Source organism: Talpa europaea, assembly GCF_964194135.1.
Source record: "Talpa europaea genome assembly, chromosome: X".
Classification (NCBI taxonomy): Eukaryota; Metazoa; Chordata; class Mammalia; order Eulipotyphla; family Talpidae; genus Talpa; species Talpa europaea.
In genome coordinates, this window is record NC_140081.1 from 95,844,982 (window position 1) to 95,869,701 (window position 24,720).

Genomic DNA, 24,720 nt, shown 5'->3' on the forward strand with positions numbered 1-24,720 from the left:
AAGGGTAACAGCACCTGGTGGATGACCACAAAGGGGAGAGGAGTTGGGGGCTCATTGCGGGTCTGCACAGCCTCCCCCGTGGCTTCAAGGCTGCCCAGGCGGCGCGCGCTCATCCAAGTCCCTGCAGGCCAAGCAAGACAGTGGGCGTGGCGCTCGGGGTCTGGGCTCCGGGGGTGTTGGGCAAAGGGCTCCCACTTCTGCTTTTAGTTTTCTTTTCTTCAAAGTGGGGGCAACAGTCTGTCCCACACCTGCTTCCCAGGCCTCTTAAGGAAGGAGGCGAGCACGTGACAGCCCCGGGCAGCGGCTGTGCTCACACGTGCACATGCCCGGCTGCTTTCCAGGCGTGGGAAGGACTGGTCTCTGCAGAGGACAGACGGGGCCACCACGGCAGGGCCGGTCTCCCAGGGCTGGTCTCCAGGGACAACTGATGACTGACCGTGGAGACCCAAACATGCCGCAGCAGAGGCTTTTAGGCAAACTCAGGGAAAATGTCCTTGCAAGTCTCAATTTTGCTGGTGCCCCCTGCCTAGAAGGAGCCCTCCCCAGCCCCATCGTGGGTGGCATTGTCCCCCAGCAGCAGAGGCCAGGAGCCGACTCCAGGCCCCGCTCCCATCCCCACTGGTCCCCATCCCACCTGTCCAACGGGTCCTGTCCCCCAAACGTTCTCGCCAAGCCCACGGGGAGCCTGCGCGTCTGTCTGGCCCTGGGCCGGGTGGCCACTGGCGCAGAGCGAAGCGCCGCAGCCCCCACTGCCCGCCACACCACTCACGCCTTGGACTGCCTCTCGTCCGTCCACTCCTGCCTGGTGCTCTGCAGCGCCTGCGTCTTCTGCTCGTCCACTTGCACGTAGTCCACTCTGTGCTCTTCTGAAAGAAGTTTCTGCGGGGGGGACAGAAAGCCCGCCGTGACGTGGAACTGCACCACTTGGGCCTCCAGTGCACCCCAGTAGGCCCAGTGCATGTGGCCCTGCCCTGTGGGCCTGGAAGCACCTCTGTGCCACGTGCATGTGAAGAGACACTCCCACCTCCATGCCCTGCCACTGTGTCCAAGCACCTGACCAAAGAAGAGTGGCCAAGGGGCTCCACACCTCAGGGGGCTGCTGTTCCAGCACGGTGACCTGGGACACCGGGCACTGGGCTGCCCCACGCTGCCTCATGAGCACTGCTGGAGGTGGTCGGTGTTGATGGGGCAGCACCAGTGCTGCCGCCCGGACCTTCCCCAGCTGCCAGCCTCGCTCATCTGGCGTCTTACTTCACGGTTTTGGGGAGAAAAGCTTTAGAAGTGGGCGTTCACTCCTCTGTATGTGAGACTCGGGATTGTCTTCCTGCTTGTGTGTGCATAAGAACACATATACACATGCCTGTGTGTGTGTGCGTACATGCAGGCATGTGCATATCCACGTGTGCTTGCGTGCTATGCCCATGTGCAAGACATGCACCTGTGCACACATATACACACATGCCCAAAATGGAACCACCCTGTACACCTTGTGCAGCCAGTCGCAGGGTTCAGCAGAGCAGTTAGGATCCCTGATTCCTGTTGTAAATATGGGGGTGCCGTGCAAAGCACAAGCTGCCGAACAAGCCCTCCCAGGCTGGTTCCTTACGAATCCTGGCATATAGCCAAATTGGGCCAGTCCTCATCCCCTAAACAGGCCCTACCTGCACCCGGGTGCCCTCTCCCCCACTTCCATGTCTCCCTGAGGATTTTTCTATCAGCTGTATGGCCCCCAAGTTTGGAAAGGCCTGGAAGCAGCAGACAGTCTGCACATGCACATGAAGATCGCAGCCCGGAGGGAGACACCAGCACTTCATTGTCTTGGAGTGGGACGAGGGCTGACTGTGCGCCCTTCACTGTGTATGTGCAAGTCGAGGAATTTCCAAAGAGAATGTGCATGCTGGAGTCATCAGGAAGGGCAAACAGAAGTGGTATATCCTATGGTAGTCTCGGACACCGAGTCCCACCTACCTGTTGTGCAGGGGCTGGCGACGCAGAGTTGAAATCCAGGGCTAGATAATCTAGGCCACAGGTCCTCGTCCACATGAGAGAGCTGGCTGCTCTGTGCTCCTCCTAGGAACCAACATCACAGAATTCAGCTTCAGCTTAGCGGTGTCTGGGCACAGAGCTGTGCCAGGGCAGCTTGCCATGTGACAGCTGCCATTTGAAATGCAGTGCCACCCACTTGGCTTCCATGTGGCACCAGCCTGATCATCGGTGTGGCAACAGGCAACATCTCCCCCAGCAACGTGCTATATGAAAGTAACCGTGGTAGTTTGCAGCCGTGCTCAGTGCCATTCTAGCAGAGGTGCCCACACGCGTACAAGCGTGCTGTGTACTAGGTGCTGCCAACTTAAGTGCCCTCAGGCACCCGCCCAGGCTCAGGATGGGGTCCTCTCTTTCTCGAGGTGACTACCTTGAATGGCTTATGAGAGCCCATGAGCGTCATCACGCACATCAACTCGTGGGCCCTATCATGTCCACTTCTATTGGTTCACTTAACCATCCCACCACCACGGCCACTGGAGCTGCTGACAGTTTGCGGGCGCAAATAAGCACCCGTGCTCCTGCGCAGCCCTTATGGGCGTGTGGCTGCAAGCAGAGCTGCTGGGGCTGTGCGTGCGCCTCCTGCACAGTCTTCCACAGGGTTGCTCTCACACCAGCCCCATGTCACACAGGGTCCATCACGGCCACTGCTTGGTATTTTCAGACTTTTAAAATGTCTCTGACCCGATCCTGGTAAAATGGCATCTGAATGGGGTGCTTGGATTCCTAGCCCTTTTGTTACAGGGCAGGGAGAGGGGCAGCCCAAACCCCGCAAACCTGCCTATTCTATATAGGGGTCTGCCATCCGCCGCATTAACACAAAACGTGAGACTTTGATGGGAAGGAACTTTAATACAATTAGGAAACAACACAGGAAAGGCAAAGAGTCTAGTTTCTAAATCAAACACCCAAAGTGACCCGTCCCCTCGAGGGTAAAACTCCATCCAAATGGGATTGGCCCAGAGCAAGGCCCCAAAGCCTGCCACAGGTCTAAAGCATCTTCCAGTGGGGACCCGCAGAAAAGGGTCAGAAACAACTGGACAAGCCCGGAAGGAAAAGAGCAAAATCAACATCAAGTTAAAAGCTGCCATTGTCGCCTCCCCACGGGTCTCACCCACATCTGTGTCACCCGGTCCACGACCAGAAGGCAGGCGCAGTTTCTTCACGTGTCTCTAGGCTCCACGCGCCTCCTCCAGGTCTCCTTCTGGCTCCATCCTGCTTCCTTCCTTCCTCAGTCTCCTCTGCAGCTTCTTCTCCCTGCTCTGCTCCACCCTCCTTTTGGGTGGAGCAGGAAACCTGGAACCTCCCCCTTTCCTGGGGACCCCCCTGTTACACTTTGATTAGCAATGAATTAACTGGCCACCTTCTCACGTGGCCAAGGGCCATTTATTTCCCTCTTGAGAACTGTCTGTGCAGGCTGCTTCCTTTTCTTTGCTAATCTTTAGATAGAACCATTTGTCTTCCTGATTCTCCGGCCACATTCCTCACCCCCAGTGGGGCACAGTCGTATGTGATGCGCAAGCAGCCAGCAGGCTCTACAGTGTTTTCTTTCTGTCTGAACAAACCATGTTTCATGACAAACATTGCTCGTGCCCTGTGCGCCTTAAGGCTCTCTCCCCTATGCCAACATCATCACTTGTTCCCCGCTTTTCTCCTACAGTTACAAACCTTTCCCCTTCACATCTCAGTAATAATCCAGCCTGAACTGATTTTCCTCCACTGCTTTCCAGGGAGATGATTCTGGGTGTTCTGGGGAGCCCGTCATTTCATCTGATAATAACCACAGATTTTTTTCTTCCTTCTTTTCTTATTTTTCTGGTCTTTAATTCCTTCTCTGTCACGGAGTGAACCTCAGCTGCAATGCTGGAGACAAGTCAAGAGGTCCTTTTTGCTGTGAACTTGATCCTAAAGGGACATTTTCAGTATTTAAGCACCGAGTGTCTACTACATCTAATTCTCTGCAAACTCATTTTTATGAGCTTAAGGGAAACCCTAGCAATTCCTCATTTGTGAACTTCTTTTCCACAAGTACATGCTGAGTTGTCAAATGCCTTTCTTGCATTTGTTGGTAAAATGACTGCTTTTTTTTTTTTTTGGAAGATAATGACATCCTTTTTATCCTGTAATCTGCTCAAGTGTTTGCTCTACGGATATATTCTCTTGATCCAGGGCTGTAATAGGTCATCTCTCTAACAATGCTGGGAACAATAGATTTTTGTAAAGAAAGCTTTCTCCCCCGAGCAGTTTTTCTTTCCTCCAATCTGTACGCTGGCTAATGAACTGGCTGACGAAACCACTGCGCCGCTCTTCCGTAAGCGGGACAGACCCAAGGCTGAGCCGAAGCTTCGTGTGCACGGCTGGTGCTTGACTCACACAGGCGATGCCCAAGCACTCTGCGGAGGGAACCCCCACTGTCAGGACCTAGGGCCTGCCCCTTGGACGGCTCAAATAGCCCAGAGAAATATCTTGCGATCGTTATACTCAATTGACCGGCTTCTTAACGTTCTAGAAAACGGGGTTGCAGCATGGACTCAGAAATGGTTCTCATGCCCAGGATGTGCCTTCCCTTAGTGGCTTCACTCCAGGTTTTCAGTATATTTCTGGTGGAATGAGTCCGGCTTTCCCAGTGCAGGGAGCCTCGTCTGACGTCACTTTTGCCTACTTCCTGCGCTTTGGCTGTTGGGTTTCCGAAGCGCACACACATGGCTTCAGGGCATCACTTTGGGGCTGGCTGCCCAGTGTTCCAAGGTGGGCTTTGACTCGCCTCAGCTTCCTACTCATCAGCTGATGGGCATTTTCGAAGTATTCTGGGAAGCGCTTCCATGAGGAACATTCACATACAAGATTTGGTTGGCCACAAGATTATGCCATCCACACAAATGAATGAAGGTGGCCTATAATTCCCGGCTTAGACGGTCTCTGCTTTGGCATCAGGTAGCTCCAGCCTTATAAACAGGCCAGGTCATCTTTTCTCCTTTGCCGTCACTCCCTGGCAGCGTTTCTCTGAGCACGAAATGGTCGCTTCGTTCTGATAGAAACTGTCCGTAAAGCTGTTTGTGCTTATGATCCTTTGTAGAAAAGTTTCCTTTCTGACTCAGTTTCTCTAGTGCTGGTAAAACTGCTCTGGTTTTCTTTTTCTACTTAAGTCATTTTTTAATTTTTTTTGACAATTTGCCCTTTCTACCAGTTTCCAGATTCACTGGTAGGAAGCTGCTCCCGCCGCCATGCTGGCCTCAGGCATGCACGGCCATTCCCTCTGCACACGATTCACACCACATGTTTGTGTTCACTACTTGTCCTTACTTGGCTATGTTCAATTTTAGTCTTTGAAAAAGCCACCTAAGTAAGCATTAAAATGAGAGATTGAGGGCCTCCTTGGTGGCACAAGGGGTTCTCTCAGCACTACGAAGCTATTGGCAGCCACTGCAGCACGAATTTTATCCCCAGACAGGGAGGTGAGCCACATGGCACAGCAGACCTCTCCTGTCTCCCCGCTGCTCCCCTGAGCAGTGGATTTCAGTCAGTCAGTCTGCCTGTTTTGTTCCCCACTCTGTCTCTGATGAGTCGCCTCACCCCCATACCTTTGGCCTGTACCCCAGTTCTTGTATGCAAAAATAAATACATATAAATCGTTTAAAAAATGAGTGTTTGCGCAACACTAATGATAAAGGACTGATCACAAAACTCTACAAAGAGCTGATGAGACTCAACAAAAACAAAATAATCCAGTCAAAAAATGGGCAGAAGAACTAAAAAGGAACTTCTCAAAAGAGGAAATGCAAATGGCCAACAGGCATATGAAAAAATGTTCACCATCCCTTGTAATCAGGGAAATGCAAATCAAAACTACCATGAGATACCATCTTACACCAGTGAGAATGGCACATATTAAAAAAACTAGCAACAACAAATGTTGGCGAGGGTGTGGAGAAAAAGGAACTCTCCTGCACTGCTGGTGGGAGTGCAAACTGGTCCAACCACCATGGAGAGCTGTGTGGAGATTCCTCAACCTGCTAAAGATGGAGCTTCCATGTGATCCAGCAATTCCACTCCTAGGGATTTACCCAAAAGACACAGAAACATCAATTCCAAAGAACACCTGCACCCCTATGTTTAGAACAGCACTGTTTACAATAGCTAAGCTATGGAAACAACCCAAAGCCCCAAAATAGATGACTGGATCAAGAAGATGTGGTCCATATACACCATGGAATATCACTCAGCAATCAAAAAAGATAAAACACATGCAATTTGCAGCAACATGGATGGCGCTGGAAGGGATCATGCTCAGTGGAATAAGCCAGAAAGAAAAAGAAAAATACCAGGTGGTCTCACTCATAGCAGGAATTCAGAAAACCTAAATAAGGGACCAGGAGAAAGGCTAATTAACACAAAGTGAAAATCAAAATCAAAATCAACAAGCAACTATAGGGCCTCCCAGGTGGTGCAGCGGTTGAGCGCTGGGGTGTGAAGCTGCCCGCGGCCTCTGTGGCGCTGGTTCGATCCCTGGCTGCTCCCCGGCCACCGGAGGAGGGTCCCACTTGGCACGCAGACCTCTCCTGCCGCCCGCTGCTCCCCTCAGCAGTGTCCTTCGGTCCTTCTGCCTGTTCTGCTCCCCGCTCTGGCTCTGGTGAATTCTCTCACCCTCCCGCGCTTCTGACTGTGCCCAGTGCTTGTATAAACAAAACAAACAAACAAATAAATGAATAAATAAATAAAACATGCCTCTATTAAAAAAAAAAACCAAGCAACTATAAACCAGAGACACACTACTGGAGTGGGGCGGAGGGAAGGGGAGAGGAAGGACTAGGGTCAAAATAAGGGGGGCGGGGTGCAATCGTATGGGGAATATAACCAAAATGATAATGCATACATTGTGCAAAAATGAAAAATGATGTAAGAATTATATAAAATAAAATATTAATTAAAAAAATAAAAAATGAGTGCTTGAAGGCTTGGGAGAAAACTTTAAAGTACCAATTAGGTCTGTGTTGACCCTATCTAACTTTGCTGCTTATTTTGTAAATTTATGTTTGCCTTTATTCATTTTCCTTTTGTGGGGTTTATTTTTTCAAATAATGAATTGTGCACATAATGAAAATTTTCTAATAGCCAAATTGAAAATACGCTCTGAGGGGCCTCCCTGGTGGCGCAAGGGGTTAAGCACCACACTATGAAGCAATCTGCAGCTTCTGCAGCACGAGTTCCATCCCCGGCCAGGGAGCTACCCACATGGCGCAGCAGACCTCTCCTGTCTCCCCGCTGCTCCCCTCAGCAGTGTATTTCATCAGTCTGCCTGTTCTGCTCCCCGCTCTGGCTCTGGTGAATCACCCTCCCGCACTTCTGACTGTACCCAGTGCTTGTATATAAAAAAAAAAAAGAAAGAAAGAAAGAAAGAAAGAAAGAAAATATGCTCTGAACAGCCACACGCCCACTCTCTGCCACTGACAGTGGACCGGCCTTGAAGTCTCTGGGGCTTGGCATCTTCCATGAATTGTGAGAAAGTGGGTCACTGTCCCCTCACATATTGCTTCTCTCCCACTTTTCCTAGTATCTCCTTCTGCAGTGCTAGACAAATGTTTGACCTACTCCTACTATCTTCCGTGTCAATTTCCTTTCATACTTGCTGTGTTTTTATCTCCTTCTGGCTTAGCAGTTAACTTCCTCGCAAGTCTCTTCTAGCTCACTAAGCCATTACCACGACTTGGGGTTAGTCTCTTAATTCATGTGCTGTGAGTTCCTCATTCCATCCCTATTCTTATACCTAGAAGTGCTAAATGGTTGTTTTCTAATCCACTGGATCAGTTTTTTTTTTTTTTTAAGATTTATTTATTTATTTATTTATGCAAGCACTGGGTACAGTCAGAAGCGCAAGAGGGTGAGAGAATTCACCAGAGCCAGAGCGGGGAGCAGAGCAGGCAGAAGGACCGAAGGACACTGCTGAGGGGAGCAGCGGGCGGCAGGAGAGGTCTGCGCGCCATGTGGGACCCTCCTCTGGTGTCCGGGGAGCAGCCGGGGATCGAACCGGCACTGCAGAGGCTGCGGGCAGCCTCGCAACCCAGCGCTCAACCGCTGCCCCACCGGGGAGGCCCTGGATCAGTTTTTAATATATATTGTTACTCAGTCTGACTTTCATCTCCTCTTCTTTCTTGACATAGAAACAAAAGCAATTATTTCGTGCTCAATATCCAATATGTCCATAATGGCTTATCTGATTTAGTCATTTGTGATTCCTGGTGATTCTCGAGATTGTTATTTCTCAACATGTTTGCTCCCAGAGGTTCCACTTCCTTTCTCTTGTCAGTTGAGTTATGGACTTTCAAAATAGGTTCATTTTAAAATAGAGTGTCTCTGCTTTTTAAGATAATTCATATTGAAGGGAGGGGTATTTGTGGTCCCTTGCCTACCAATGTGCCACCTTTCCTGTGGAGAATGGTATTTCTTTTTTCCTCATTTGGTAGAAATTGAGAAATTCTTTCTAAAATTTGTACCAGAATAGAAAATAGCCAAAGAAAAGTTGAGGAAGATAGTGAAAGCAGGAGGACTTCCTTTCCTGGATATCAAGACCTACCAAGCTATGGCCACTCTCCTAGAGGCCACATGAAAATCCCACAGCTCAAGACCCACCAGGAATACAGATAAAAAATCCTAAACAAAATACGAGTAAATCAAGTCTAGCAACACATAAAAAGAATAACATTATAACTAAATGGTTTCAACACTGAACAACATTGTACTGGAAGTGTTAGCCTGCTGATAGAAAGGAAGCACGTCACAGAAAATCCCAAGAAATCTACACAACACAAAAATCTCCTGGTGGCGCAGGGGGTTAAGTCTCAGTACTATCAAGCTATCGGCAGCCACTGCCGCACAAGTTCCATCCCTGGCCAGGGAGCTGACCCGCAGGGTGCAGCAGACCTCTCCCGTCTCCCCGCTGCTCCCCTCAGCAGTGTATTTCAGTAGATCTGCCTGTTCTGCTCCCCACTCTGTCTCTGGTGAGTCCTCTCACCCCCTGCATCTCTAGCATGTACCCCAGCTCTTATATGCATAAATAAATACAAATCTCTAAAAGAAAATCTCCTATAATTAATAAGAGAATTTAGCAGTTGCAGGACAACAGGTCGGCATACATCTGTAGGGTGCACGGCAGCATACCTGAACTCTTCCTACACCCTTTCCAATCCATGTATGGGAACCAAATGTCCCTAAGTCACCCCAGCTAAAAGCACTGCCCTACAAAAGTGGAAAAGTATGTCCACACAAAAACCTCTTATAGCAAGACAAGGATCCCTACTAATGGTGTTTTTATTCAGCAAGGTATTGGAAGTCTAGTCAAAGTAATTAGTCAAGAAAAAGAAATTAAAGGCACCCAAACTGGAAAAGAAGCTAAATAATCTATTTGCTGATGACCTGATTTTATATGCAGGAAACTCTAAGGTTTCACACAGAAAATAAATATAGCAAGGTTGTAAGATACAAAATCAGTAATTCAGTTGCATTTCTCCACACTAACAATGAACCATCTGAACAGGAAATGAAGAAGACAATTTCTTTTACAATAGCATCAAAAAGAATAAAACATTTAGAAATAAAATTAAACAAAGACAACGAAGTCTGTATACTGAAAACAGCAAAACATTTCTGAAAGAAAATAAAGTTGCTGTAAATAAATGGAAAGGCATCCTATGTTCATGGATTGGAAGATCTGATATTGTTAAGATGTCAGCCTTATACAAATCAATCTGCAGGGCCTCCCTGGTGGCGCAAGGGGTTAAGCACCACACTATGAAGCAATCCGCAGCCTCTGCAGCACGACTTCAATCCCCAGCCAGCCAGGGAGCAACCCACATGGCGCAGCAGACCTCTCCTGTCTCGCCTGCTACTCCCCTCAGCAGTATTTCAGTGGATCTGCCTGTTCTGCTCCCCACTCTGTCTCTGGTGAATCCTCTCACCCCTCCTCCGCCCACTTCTGGCCTGTACCCAGCTCTTGTATGCATAAATAAATAAATCTTTTTTTAAAAAAAAAGATCAATCTGCAGATTTGAAGCATTTTCTATCAATGGCATTTTTGCAAAACTAGAAAAATCCCATCTTGAAACTCAAGAAATCTCAAGGAACTCTGAATAACCAAATCAAGGTCTGCAAATGGCCAATAGGCACATGAAAAGATGTTCAACTTGACTAGTGACCAGGGAAATGCAAACAAAGCAAAATGAGAAAGCACTTAACACCTAATAGGATGGCGATTATAAAAATGGGAATAACAGGGCCTCCCTGGTGGCTCAGTCAGTTGAGCCCAGCACTGTGGAGCTGTCCACAGCCTCTGCAGCACGGGTTTGATCCCAGCCGGCATGCGAGATACCCACATGGTGCAGCAGACCCCTCCTGTCTTGCCCGCTGCTCCCCTCAGCAGTGTATTTCGGTCAGTCTGCCTGTTCTGTTCCCCACTCTGTCTCTGGTGAATCCTCTCACCCTCCCGCACATCTGGCCTGTACTCCGGTTCTTGTATAAATAAATAAATCTTTTTAAAAAATGGGAATAACAAGTGTTAGTGATGATGCTGAGAAAAGATGCAGCCATTTTGCCCAGCTGGTGGGAATATAAAATGGCTTGGCAACACAAATGGCTGTCAGCAGATGAATGGAGAAACAAAACGTGATAGAGCCACACCAGGGAGTGCAGGTCAGTCTTAATGAAATGGTCACACACACTGCGCTGTGGGCAAAGCTTGCATTTGGAGGAGGCAGACAAAAGGATGGACATCGTCCAGGAGCCCGCCCAGTCCAGGGGGTTCCCAGAACAGGCAGATTCAGAAGGACAGAATATGGAAGAGAGGGGACCCGGGTCTGATGGAAAGTTCTGGAGATGGCTGCACACCGTGAAGGCAGTGGCTGGCACTTTACTGTACATCCGAAAATGGGTAGAATGGCAAATGATCTGTGATTTTTATTTTGCTACAGTGGAAAATACTGCCCAAAACCTGTAAAGGATGTTTCCAACAATGTTATTCATGATTGCCAAACAACTTGCCACTATCCAAGCCTCTGGATAGGGGACAGGTACCCACATGAAACAACTGGGATGAATGTCAAAGACACGGCATGATACTGGGCGATGTTGTCTGGCTCCTTTCCTGGGGCAGAGACCACCACAGTGAGGGGAGCTGTCAGAGCCCAGGCCCTGGTGCGGGGAGGTCCCGGTGCTCACCACTTACAAGCCCAGGGCACTGTCACAGGACTGAGATGTGCGCACCGCGAGTCTCAAAGCTGAGAAGTACTGGCTATACAGAGCTTGAAGCCAGAGGGGTGGTGCTGCTCCTTCTGCGCGTTCTACAAGGCCGCACGCAGTTGACGGGACTGAAGAGGAGTAGCCTCAGCCCGGCCTGACCGTTCACCAGCAAGTCAGAAAACTCAGACAGAGAAGCAACCCCGCCCGAGGCCAGGGCACTCGCGGCCTCACTGTGTCCTCGCACTTCCCTTGTCTGTCCTACGGGGTGGAGCCCAGCGGCTCAATGTCCTTTATGAGCAAGTTTTCCTCTAGAGGCTTCCCAAGGGCCCTTACTAAGTGGAAAAGAGCCTTGGGAAGGTCGCACGGACATGAGTCGGTGTCCACCTGCTGAGCCGGGCAGACGGCCCTGATGCGGCTCCCTAAGGACAGGGCAGGGCCGCGCCCTCAAAACCCCATCACTTCTGATGTCCTTCAAGTACAGTCTCCCCTACTGCTCTGCGTGTGTGGACCAGAGGTGTCAGATTCACAGACCAGACCCCTTAATGGGTCAAGAGGTGAAAGTGAGCACAGCCCAGGCCGCACTGCCCCTCCAGTGGGCCTATCAGGGTGCAGAAGCCAGCGGGCAGTGGCACACCCAGGCCAACCTCTGTGCTGGAATACAGCCGCCTGGTCTTCCCTCCCCCCACTGCCTGCAGCCCGGGTTGGAAGCAGCATCCCCAGCCAGGGAGCCTCCCCACGGGCCGGGGTGAGCGCGGCGAGAGCCAGGGTTACCATGCGCATATAGCTCCCCTCCTCTTCTCTGGGAGCAGGACTGGCAAAGAACCTGGCGGAACCGAAGCCATTTCTGTCTGGAGAGAGCAAGCTGCTTCGATTGCTAAGGGAAAAAACAGACGAAGCTCAAGCAATGTCTTCCAGCTGCTGGGAGGGCTGGCCAGCTCAAGCCGCCCCGGGGCTCCCGCCCCCCTTCCAGACCCGCTTCCTCTGCCCGCCGCCTCCAGGGGCCTCCCGGCCCAGTCCCCATGCCTGCCCCAGCCACCCCTGCACTCACCCGGGCACAGTGCGGGCCCTGCTCAGTGCTGCATGTTCCCGGATGGTGGACAGGCTCCGCAGGTCCAGGGGTGGTGGCCGTGCTGTGGGGGACACACAGAGGTCAGGCACCTGGGCCTCCATGCCCTCAGAGCTCAGAGCCAATGAGTCTGGCCCGAGGCAGGAGGCCCAGCCCTCGGGGACGCCAGGGCCTCTGAACAAATGGGACCGCACCCCTCTGAGCCGTGTCGGCTGGGTGTCGGCTGCCCTGCTTCAGGCCCTGTCCAGTGGAGCTCCGTGGGCTTAGAACCGTCCCGGTGTTGCTGGCTCGGCAGCCATCAGAGGGTCTCTGTTCAATGACCCGAGTGCTGGCTCCTGGGAGATGATGGAACTGCGACCCAGAGCCCAGCTCCGGAAGGATGGGGGTGCCAGCTCGGCGCCCTGCCTGAGCCTTAGCGCTCAGCCTTAGTGGCTGAGTGGGTCAGGCCCACATCCCGTCTGCTGCCTTCACCAGGGACCTGTCCCAGGCCAGGTGTCTGCCTTCACCCCACCCGCCCAGCCCCAAGGCCATCTCTCCTTAAACGCCAAGCCAGGCACTTGACGGGGAAATTTATGGAAATTGCTACGATTTGCAATTCACTTTCTCCAGCAAGGGTGCAGTAGCCGCGTCATCAGCACCCCAGACGCCCGCTGGCCAGTGCCCCATGGAGGGGAGCCAGCGGAACCCCCACTCCGCCGCATCCAGCAGCTCCCTGAGGTCCCTGTGAAATCCATTCTGACCAGAATGGCTGGTGATTTCCTGAGGCCAGGTCTGTTCTCCTAGTTAGCTGCTCCCCGACTCTCCCTCTCCTCCCAGGTGCTTTTCACATCTGCCTCCCACTCAGGCGGCCAAACCCTCCCAGCTTCCTCCCTTCGTGCCCACGGCCCTGTGCACGCAGCACATGCTGGGGGGCGGGGTGACTCATGGACAGAGACCGCAGGGGGCGGTAGGAGCCGGGACTCCGGACCGGCTTGGGCGAGGCCACCTGAAGCCGTAATTGCTCCCGAAGGGGTCCAACAGCAGGCGGGGGTGTCAGGGATGGGTCCTGGCACCAAAGGCTCTTATGGTTGTGACAGATGGCATCTCTTCCTTAAATGCTTCTCATCCATCACCATTTCCCTCTGCCCTCTTAGGGGCGCAGCCAGAGGGGCCCTTTGCGCTGGACGTGGCCTGGCTGTGCCTGCAAGTGCCCAGCCCTCCCCGGCCGCTTCTCGCACCCTCCACGGTGCGGCCTGCCGCGCTGGTCTCTCGACAGGAAGGAGGGACGCTTCCCCACGTGGCCACCGGGTCCCTGCTCCCCGCCTGTAGGTCAAGGGCTTACATTTCCTCTGAGGCTTGAGATCTCTGTTCACTGGGGGCGGCTCCAGGTCCGCAGGGAGCGCAGGCAGTGGGCTCGACAAGCTGCCCGAGTTCATGGGGATGTACTCATCAGGGCTGCAGGGGCGTCCCCGACTAGAGGCGGCGGCCTGCATGGGCACGTAGCTGTCCTCCGCCCCGGAGGAAGAAGTCGGGCACATCGGGGAGAACCTGCAGGGCTGGGGAACGGTAGGACAGTGACGCGCGCCACCAGCAGGGGGCAGTCCAGGCTGCACGTGGGCCGCAGGGGCAGAGGCGCACAGGAGCTGGGAACTTGGGGCAGTCAGGGGAGCGAATGGAGCGCGGCCTCGGAACTCGGCCTGTGAGGTGGGTGCTGGCCCACCGGAGCAGCTGCTGCCATGTGAGCACAAGCTCTTGGGGCGAAGTGACTTCGCAAGGAGCTGCCCTGAGTTGGGCCCTTCCAACTGGCGGGGTCCTGCTAGAGCCTTCGGGCGACACCGGCAGGGCCTCTGAGGCCCAGCGTGCTGAGTGGCAGAGATGTGCCAAAGGGAGCATATGCACTCAGGCTATCTCTGGTAAAACTGAAACTCATAGCAACTCGAGAGCCCAACTTACCAAGTTTAAACTCAGCCGCTTCTCCCGGTGCCTTAAGGGCTGGTCTCCCACGTCAGCTGCAAGGCACAAGGAGGGTTGGTAAGAAAAGCAAGGCAGCACCAGTCAAAACTGGGGTCCAGGCCCGCATGCTGTGCAGAGCCTTCTACGCGCAAGGAGAGCCATCAAGTCTAGAAGCCAGACCCGCTTTGGAACAAGTTTCTGCTCTGAACGAGGAAGCGATAGAGCAAGAGGTTACGCGTGCTTGTTGGCCTTGTTACGTGAGCTTGTGGCATCTGGAACAGGTGGCGATGGCTGGCGGTCTGAGGAGAGGAGGGGTGTGAGCAGGAGAACGGGGAGCAGAGAGGCAAGGTGGCGCGGGACACCAGGGTTGTGGAGATGTGGGATCACATGACCCTCTGCAGAACACCCGGCCACTCTGAGGAGGGGAGCGAGCCACCCGTGCCATCTCAGCTCAGAAAGGAACTGCTCTCCTGGTGACCTCGCCTAGCCCTTGCCCTTACCTCATCAGACAGACCACCCTGCAAATCAGAGCTTGGCCCAGGCCTCTCACGGACCTTCGGAGTCACACTTCCGGCCTGCTCACACCTGCACTGGGAAATGCGGCAGGCGTCACCTCCCTCCAGCCACCAGCTTGTTCCACTTGCTCCTCATGTCAGTTTCTCACACCCAAAACCACAAACTCCACCTCGACCCACTCTTTCGCCTTACCCACACCCACTAGGTGAGGTTCCACCTTCAAGGTAGGTCAAGCACCTTTAACAGAGTCCAAAGCTACCACCTACTCTGTCACCACCATGGCCTGCGTCATCTCATCTTTCAACAGGGTTCCCCACTTCGACACCTGCTCCCCTCAGTCAACTCTCAACCCAGCAGTGATCCTGTTAAAATGCAGCCCCACAGCATCTCTCTGCTCTGTGCGCTCCACTGGCCCATGCGCCGACCAGCCTCGCCTCTCTCGTTGTGTGGGCCTCACACTGCATTGGCCAAAAGCCGCAACCAGGTCACATTCCAGGGCTTTGGCTCTGGTTTCAGCCTCTGCCACCCCACGGCTCAGCCCTCAGCCCCTCCAGTGTGTCTTCAAACCTCCCCAGTCACCCTTTCGGATTATCGCTTTGCCCCATGGTTCAGCTGATGGTTTCCTGCTCCGCTTCTCCTCCCTCTGAAGCACTCTCAGCTTCCAACTCGCCACACACCTGCTGCATCTGCCGAACCTGACGGAAGCACTGGCCTACAGCACGGCATAAGGAGGGTGGACAGTGTCCATCAATATGCCTCAGCTCGGAAGCAGCGGAAGGGGGTCGTGGGGCTGCGGCGTGGGGCAGGTCAATCCAAGGGCACAGACTGCGAGTTCTAAGGTGACCGTGTGAGGCCGCAGCACTGCAGCCACAGTTAACACCACTGTACACATAGCTGGAAGCTCTTAGCCCTCCACTGCTTCCGAGCCTGACTCCTTTGGAGCCTGCATCTGGGTGAAATCACACACTACTTATCTTTCTCTGTCGGGTGACGTCACCTAGTGGCATGCCTTCAAGGTCCACCCATGTGTCACCAAGGGGCGACTTCCTCCTTGCTGCTAGCTCACATCCACTCTGCCCGGGCCTTTGCCGACGCGTGTGGGTGGCTCACGTGTCTCGGTCATGGGGAAGAAAGCTGCAGGCCACACAGCAGTGTTGCCAGCTCCTCAGTCCTGCTTCTCTTTCCTCTGGATCACTACCCAGACTTGGACAGCTGAGTCATGCGGAGGCTTTCTTTTCAATTTTGGGGGGACCACCATACTGGTTTCCACAGCGGTGCAACAACTCACATACCCACCAACAGGGCACAAGGGCTCCCTTTTGTCCACAGCCTCTCCAACACCTGTTATCTCTGTCCTCTTGGCAACAGTCCCGTCACAGGGTGAGATGCCGGCTCGTTACAGTTTTGACTGGCACACCCTGCTGATGCGCGAAGACCAGCCCCTCTTCGCGTGCCTGTAGGCCACCACAGGGTCCGTCCGCAGGACAAAGGGCGGTCAGGAAAACTGGATGAAAAGTGCTAGGTGCTGGAACTAGCAGAGAAGACACCAAAACTGGTAATACACAGAAGTTCAGAGAACAAAAGGAAGCCACATTCACAGAACTACAAGGAGCCATGACAACAACTATTCATCATCAGAAAGCTAGAAGTTGCAGAAAAGCAGCAAATGGAATTTTGGAGCTGAGAAGTCTAACTAGAATGAAAAATTCACTAGAAGACCTCAACAGAAAATTTGAGCTGACAGAAGACTCAATGAGTTTTAAAATCGATTAATAGAAAGTGTCCAATCTGGGGCCTCCCTGGTGGCGCAAGGAGTTAAGCACCGCACTATGAAGCAATCTGCAGCCTCTGCAGCACGAGTTTGATCCCCAGCCGGCCAGGGAGAAACCCACAGGGCGCAGCAGACCTCTCCTGTCTCGCCTGCTGCTCCCTTCCGCAGTGTGTTTCAGTCAGTCTGCCTGCTCTGTTCCCCGCTCTGTCTCTGGTGGATCCTCTCACCCTCCTGCTCCGCATCTCTGGCCTGTACCCCAGCTCTTGTAGGCATAAATAAATCTTTAAAAAAAAAAGTGTCCAATCTGGGGTGGGGGGAAGAATGAAGACAAAGGAACAGACTCTCAAAGACTCATCACCATCAACCATGCTGACACAACATCACACACTTAGGAGCCCCGTGATGAAAGAAAGGGGGGCATACTTTTTTTTTTTTAATAATGCCTGAACAGTTCCTAAATTTTGTGAAAAACATGAATTTGTGCCAAATTGTTGAAAATCTCCAAACAGTAAGAGAAAGCCAGCTCATCACAAACACAAGAATCTAGGCCAGCAGCAGTTAAGTCCTGTGTGGCAGGCGTGGTAGGAGGCCACAGGCCGTGGAATAATAGACTGAAAACAGCGAAGGAAGAAAATCGTGCAACAAGAACTCAACAGCCAGTAGAGCTCCGTTTCCATAATGAAGGTAAAATGAAAACATTCCCAAGACTGAGTTTATGGCGTCACTTCTAGAACTACTATGGGAAGTCCCTCAGGGAGGCTGAAAGGAAATTTTTTTTTCTTTTAGATTTATTTATACAAGCACTGGGTACAGTCAGAAGCATGGGAGGGTGAGAGAATTCACCAGAGCCAGAGCAGGGAACAGAGCAGGCAGATTGACGAAATACACTGCTGAGGGGAGCAGTGGGCACGCCAGGAGAGGTCTGCGCGCCATGTGGGACCCTTGCTGGCGGCCAGGGATGGAATCACTCGGCACTGCGGAGGCTGCGGGCAGCCCCACAGCCCAGCGCTCAACCTCTGCGCCACCAGGGGAGGCCCTGAAAGGAAATTTTAAAAGAAACTTTCTGGGCCTCCCCGGTGGTGCAGCGGTTGAGCGCTGGGTTGCGAAGCTGCCCGCGGCCTCTGCGGCGCCGGTTCGATCCCCGGCTGCTCCCCGGCCACCGGAGGAGGGTCCCGCATGGCGCGCAGACCTCTCCTGCCGCCCGCTGCTCCCCTCAGCAGTGTCCTTTGGTCCTTCTGCCGGCTCTGCTCCCCGCTCTGGCTCTGGTGGATTCTCTCACCCTCCCGCGCTTCTGACTGTACCCAGTGCTTGGATAAATAAATAAATAAACCAAAAAAAAAGAAAAAAAGAAACTTTTTTACAAGGAGTGGGAGTGACCGCAGACTCCGCTGGGCAACTGTCAAACTAGCTTTATATATCCAGGAAGTCCCTTTTCACAACAAGAGGTTTTAAAAGTCATTTTTAGACAAATGGAATCTGAGACAATTCACCAACAACAGACCCTATTATTAAAAGAAATCTTAAAGAATAAACCACAAAATGAATGAAAAGTATCCCAGAAGGAACTTGTGAGATGCTGGAAGCAATAAGCTAGGAAACTAGTTGATGTGAGTGAAGCTTAAAAAAAAAAAAATTGACTGGGGGCCTCCCAGGCGGCGCAGAGGTTAGTCTCAGCACTATGAAGCTGTCCGCAGCCACTGCAGCCTGAGTCCGACCCACGGCCAGAGAGCTACCCACATGGCACAGCAGACCTCTCTTGTCTCCCCGCTGCTCCCCTCAGCAGTGTGTTTTAGTCAGTCTGCCTGTTCTGCTCCCCACTTTTTCTCTGGTGAATCCTCTCACCCCCTCACCTCTGGCCTGTACCCCAGCTATTATATAAATAAAAAATAAATCTAAAAAAAAAAAATTAAAAAAAAAGAAGAAAGGAAAAATGCAAGGAGCCAACCATCCATTGAAACAATGCAAATTACCTGCAAGGAAGTACAAACACGAGGGCGAGGAGACTGGGAGGGCCAGGTAGTACTTTTTTTTAACAAACCCTTAGAAGTGTAAAAACCATTCTCAGCTAGTTGTCCAAGGGCTGTTGGTCAGATTTGGTCAGAGTTTGCTGACCAGTGAAGTAGCAGGAAGGAAATAATGAAGAGATGAGCAAGATTTCATGAAACAGAAAACAAATATACAATGGGGGAAACAATCAGAGTCAAAATTTATTTTCAAAAATAAAAATCTGGGCCTCCCCAGTGGCGCAGTGGTTGAGCGTCGCGCTGCGAAGCTGTCTGCAGCCTCTGCAGCGCGGCTTCGATTCCCAGCTGGCCAGGGAGATTCCCACATGGCGAGGCAGACCTCTCCTGTCGCGCCCGCTGCTCCCCTCAGTGGTGTCTTCAGTCTGTCTGCCTGTTCTGCTCCCACTCTGGCTCTGGTGAATCCTCTCACCCTTCCGCGCTTCTGACCTGTATCCCAGTTCTTGTGTAACTAAATCTTTAAAAAAAAAAAAATCTAAGAAAATTGATGAACCCCAACAAGAGTAATATAAAAGGAGAAAAGACCCACGTTAGCAATGTCAGGAATGAAAAGGCAGCCACTGTTGATCCTACAGAGAAGGAGAAGGCATGGTAATCTATTTTATGCCAATACATGTGAAAAATTTGGTGAAATGAAGAAATCCCTGGAAAATGATAACTTACCAAAAGGAATGCAACAGAAAACTGAAAATCTGAACCAAGAGTAAAGAAATTGAATCCTGAAAATTTTTAAGTCTTTCCGGAAAGCAAAGTCCATGCCGACATGGTTTTTCTGGTAAAGTCTGTCAATAAAAAAAATTACAGGACAATCTCTCTGGGGAAAAAGGTCAAAAAACAAGTTCCAAACAAAAGGACAGCCCCAAAGTCGCGGTTACCCTAAGATTGCATTCCAGTCAGCCCATGGTGGTCTTCAGGTTAACAGGATAAAGGAGGAATGTCGTTACGACAGTTCAACATTCAGTCACGGCTGCAATGACAGGCGTCATGAACCCTGACCACAAAGTCACTGAGATGGGGAACACGGGGTGGTGCTGTGGGGCCAGGAATAAGACTGGGATCCCTGGGTCACTGCTACTATTCAGTGTCTGGGACTTGCCAACACAAGCAGGGACATAAGAAGGAAATGTGCGTGTGACAGGACTGTGTGCAAAGCAAATGCAAGGTCATCTAGTTTAGAAAAGCTAGAAACCAAATCAAAATAGCATATTTTTCAGACAACAGCAAAAAGGTTATTAAAATGAAATACCACGGACTGACAGGCAAACAAAAAATACAGGAGGCAGTTTCTAAGCTGTGTCTGGTGTCAGGTGGGTCATAGGGATCCACAGATGGGACCCCCTCCTCGCCAACCCCCAGTATATGTGCCACTGTGTGTGGAACCTGACCCGCCAACTCTAACACAGGCCAGCGTTGGCCAGGTCTGCCACTCCCTGTGGTGGCCACCGAGCGTGGGCTCCGGGTGGCCCTCCGGGAAGGCTGAACACCCTCCCCGTAGTGTCCCCCTACTTCACCACTCCCGCTGGTGTGCACCCACCACCCTTGACTGGGTCTTAGCTCGAGGTCAAAACCTCTGTGAGTGGGACCTCTGTTGGCCTCCACGCAAAGGAACAGCACATCACTGTCTAGTGTCTTCACGTCTTAAGTAATGTTTTTTATTCTTTTTTTAAAAATGTATTTTTTTATTATTTATGCATATAACAACTGGGGTACAGGCCAGAGGTGCGGGGAGTGAGAGGATTCTCCAGAAACAGAGTGGGGAACACAACAGGCAGACTGACTGAGATCCACTGCTGAGGGGAGCAGTAGGTGAAACAGGAGAGGCCTGCTGCGCCCTGTGGGTAGCTGCCTGGCTGGGATTGGACTCAGGCCACAGTGGCTGGAGGTAGCGTGACAGCGCCGAGACTTTAACCCCTTACACCACCAAGGTGGCTCTACTTCTTTTTGTTCTTCAATTTGACACTTTGACTCATGTCCCTCATCCATGGTGCTGCTGCCTTTGTCCATCGCCTCACAGCCTACCTCCACTTTCCATTCTGCCTTTTGGTCCACTGTTCATACACGTTAGCCCATGAAGACCTTTTGATCACACGGTTCCATCGAGATAATCAGAGGACGTGCCACGGGAGACTGGGTGACCTCTGGGGTGGGGGAACCAAAGTCCTCAGCTACAGAGACGCAGCCAAACGCTCCTTTACGTGGCTTTCTAGGTAGCAACGTGCGTGTGATAGCATTTGGATGCAGAGAAGAGACAGACACATCCATGAGAGTAGATGGCTTTGCAGAAAAGGCAAGAGGCTCCAGGAGGGCGGAGAACGGGCGCCACCTGGGGTGATGGAAGCACCGAGGGCTGCAGGCCAGGGCGTGTGGGGAGCCCAGAGCAACCCTGGGCTGAGCTACAGAGAACCAAGCCCCGGAGCTAGCCCCGCAGGGAGCCCTGCACACGGGCTAGGGGCTCTCAAGGTCAGGGCCCGCTGTCCTTCAGCACCCGCAGGGACCCAGGACCGCACCCGCAGCCAGCCTCCGAGGCCATGGGGAGCCTGGGGCACGGGCGCAGGGGAGCCAGGGCGTCCTCGCGGGGATCGAAGAGAGAAGCGCGGCCAGGTGGGCTGCATGGCTGCGTGTAGGCTCGGCACTTACCTCTCCAGGCTCGCATGTTGTCCAAACCCGAGAGAGAGATTCTTCTGGGCACCACAGCGCCGCCCGGCTGCCTGAAGGCACTGGGGCCTGCAGTGCGCAGGAGCTGCTCCTCGGGGCGCCGTTCAGAGAGATGGCTGGGCTTTGGGGGGCGTGGCGGGGGCGTGGCGGACGTAACGTCAAGGTCTCTTACCCCATAGCGCAGCGGACCTTGGTTTTGCTCCCCCTGAAGGGGGGAGTTGAAGGAAGGGTCCAGCGACTGTGAGCAGGACAGGCAGTCGCGGACCGGCCCACCGCTCCAGAGCCGCGCGGCCTGGGGCCTAGGGGCCGGGGCCTCCCGGGTGCCGCTGGCATGGCGGGAGGGCTGGGCCAGGGCGGTAGCGGACGGCGGCGGCCCGTCCACAAAAACGTCGTCGAAGGAGGCCTGCTCCAGGGAGCGGTCTGAGTTTGACCAGCTGTCGCATCTGCTGGGGAGGCTGAGGGGAGAGAAGCGCGCAGCTGTGACCAGAGCGCCGGCTGTGCCTGCCACGGCGTGGCCACTGAGCAACGCGACCCTCGTCTGAGGAAGAAAGGCAGCCCCCCCCCCCCGCCCCCCCCAAAGCCATGCTGGCCTCCCTCCCGGCGCCCGGAGGGCACCACCCCACTCCGCCTGCCCGGCCGCAGCACCCCTGCGGGCGGCACAAGGGGGTTGAGGACGTCTTCACCCTGTAAGCGTGAGGCGCATCCCAGAACGCAAGGCCGCACACGGAGCCGCAGGCTGCCACGCCGGGCTCAGCGAGTTCAGACCCTGCTCTGTCTTTTCCGAGCGGCTGCGTGGCACGTGCCCCGCCTGGCGGCGGCGGGGAGGGAGGCGCGGACAGGGGCGCCCGGTGACACCCGCGGCGACAGAGCCTGCGGGAGGAGCCGCGGGCTCCGCAGACAGAGGCGCGCGCGCTGGGCCGGGGGGGCCGGCCGGAGGCATACCTGGCGTGGTGCGGTCTTCCAGTCTCACAGTTGGACAGAACCAGATAATCGGGAAGGAAGAGAAACTCTGACTCACTTCTGGTGTCCTCAGTTGCTAGAGCACTAGCGCTTGTGTCCTCTCTAGGCGAGGAGGGGCCAACAGCCCGGCCGGTGCGGAGGGAGCTGGCCCGGGACGGCGGCAGGGCGGCGCGAGAGAGGCTCTCCACGGCATCTGCTGGAGAAATCAGTTCCCACGTTCACGTTGGAGCAGGGCTGTGCGCTCCCTCACTGTTTCTCAAGCAGCCTCCAAGAAGCCAGAGAGAAGATGCAAATCACAGCTGGTGTTTGCTCCGGCGGAGACCGTTTCCCCGAGCTATAAACAATGTCTGGAAAAGGAGGGCGGCGTTCCAAGAGCAAAGCGTTGAATCCATTAAGAGGGAAAAAAACAGAGGCGCGCTCTTGGCCTGGAGCTCCCCGCAGCAGGGGCCACAGTTCCTTCATGGCCGGCGGCCACAACCCGCGCCGCTGCTGCTTCACTCCACGGGCGTGCGCATGTGCGCACCCAGCAGGCAGGCCGGCGGCTGCGTCCACCACCCGCTGCTGAGCCAACAAGCAGCCTGACGGGAAGGATGCGGAAAGCCCCCGTTTCTCAAGGAGCACACTCCAGCCTCTCACCTGGCCCCGGGGCCCTCAGGATGAGTGTGGACTCCAGAACGAGGTGGCCTCTGGACCAGCACCTCCCAGCGAAGGCCTTTCCTTCCGCCCTGAAGGCAGCTGGCGGCGCAGGACTCCCAAGTCTCAGCGGCCCGGGGCCCACCTGAGCACGAGCTGGGCTCTGCTCTGGCAGCTGGCACTCTGGGCGACTCGCCTGCCTTCCCTGGGAAGTGGCAGTCCTTGGGGCATGGAATTCGGGGGGTGACAGGAACAGAAGAGGTCATGGGGCACTGCTGGCTTTGCCCAACTTCACAGCAGGCCACCCCGTGGACTGCTTGCAACCTCCCTCATCCTGTCCCTCCTCACAGTGGGAAGCACGTCCTCTATCCTTCAGGACAAGTCCCGGGTGAGGAGACACAGGCACACAGGAGAGGACACACAACCGGGGTGTTTTGGGCCGAAAGGGTCACTGTGGTCCTTGTCTCTGCCCTGTGGTCACTTTAGAGGCACCCGAGTCACGGTACCTGTGTGCCCTCCTGAGTGTGGCCACAGGGTTCAGGTCTGAGCTCTGTCCACGAGGCTGAGGGGCTCATGAAATCAGAATCTGCATCTCGGGGTGTGAGGTCAGGGGCTCAGTCCATGAGCGGAAGTGAATCTTCAGAGCATGTTAGAGCCAGAAGGGGTGTGTGTGTTAGAGAGAGAGACAGAGAGAGGTTTCTGCGTGTCAGTTGCCCCCCTGCAGTCATAGCCCAGTCAGGATACTGTCCCTCATAGGGCCCTTGAGGCCGTGGGAGACATGAGGAAGTGTTTCCTGTGTGTCACACATGTCACTTTCTGTCCTTCCCACCATCTGGTGGTGAACGAGCAGCCATAGGCAGCAGCACTCTTGGACTTCCACGGGGTGCTTCTGGAACCTCAGCCTGGTGTGGGACCCGCACTCAGTGTGTGCACTTGTAGACCCAAAGTTCAGCACGCAGGGAGGGCGAGGGAACCCCGGTCTGCTCTGACCCTGAAGGCCCCGCTGCAGCGGGCGGCACTCACCTGCCCCGGCCTCCAGGTGGCCCAGGTTGCACACCTGGCTGATGCTACGCAGCCAGCGCTGCATCTCGTCCTCAGTCTTGGCCACCAGGTAGAATGTGCGGGCCGCAGTCTTGACGATGAACACAAAGTGGTTCTGGAACTCCTTGCGCACGAAGCCGGGCCCTGCGTGCCGCCACACGGCGCACTCGCGCAGGTCGATGGCGCGGATGGGCTTGCTGGCACGCTGGCTGCGGTAGTACTCGAGCACATCCGGGTCCCCGCGCATGCGGCCACGTCGTAGCACGAACCAGCGCCGGCGCCAGGCCTGCGGGGGAGGTGAGGTCAGCTGCAGCCCAGGCCACCAGACGCGCCCGTGTCTCCTGGGGCTTCAAAACGGCTTTACAGTCTAGAGCAAGAAGGAAGTTGGCTGCCGCTCTGTCCAATCCCAAGCCGCTGCCACACTGCAATCACGGCCACTCAGGCCGCTGCTCGGCCGGGCTGCACAGCCCTGTCACACTCACTCACAGGAGGAGAGGCCTGTCACAGCCTGAGCTGGCAGCCTGGCCTCTGTGGGAGACCTGCTGCATTTCCTGTGTGTCACGCCCCTGCGAGCCACCCCAGGCCATTCCCACACAGAAGGAAAGAGCGTCGTGCCCACTTTCTGCGCAGGAAAATGGAGGTTCAGAGAAATTTAGTCATGTGCCCACATCACACCACTGAGAGCTCAAGAAGTACAAATCTCAACAGAGAAAGGCATCAGCTCTCTCCTCTTGCTCAAGGCCTGGAGAAGGAGCTTTCAGCTGAGAAGCCAGTGAACAAGCCCTTGTGGCTCCTAAATATCCCAACTACTTACTGGCCGCAGCAGCGCTGCGGGGGCTGGGAGGACAGGGAGC

General features: G+C 53.9%; 1 protein-coding gene across 1 annotated transcript in view; it reads right to left on the reverse strand.

Moving 5' to 3' along the window:
• Positions 1-765: 765 nt before the first annotated feature.
• Positions 766-24,720, reverse strand: part of GAB3 (GRB2 associated binding protein 3) — a gene marked incomplete at both ends in the record, with an annotated part of 45,195 nt that continues 21,240 nt past the window's right edge. Inside the window, 9 exons of the mRNA XM_084258540.1 lie at positions 766-879; positions 1,969-2,070; positions 12,043-12,145; positions 12,320-12,401; positions 13,659-13,872; positions 14,270-14,325; positions 21,215-21,687; positions 22,175-22,385; positions 23,849-24,152. Coding sequence (XP_084114666.1) covers positions 766-879; positions 1,969-2,070; positions 12,043-12,145; positions 12,320-12,401; positions 13,659-13,872; positions 14,270-14,325; positions 21,215-21,687; positions 22,175-22,385; positions 23,849-24,152 — 1,659 coding nt within the window. The remainder of the gene's footprint in view (positions 880-1,968; positions 2,071-12,042; positions 12,146-12,319; positions 12,402-13,658; positions 13,873-14,269; positions 14,326-21,214; positions 21,688-22,174; positions 22,386-23,848; positions 24,153-24,720) is intronic.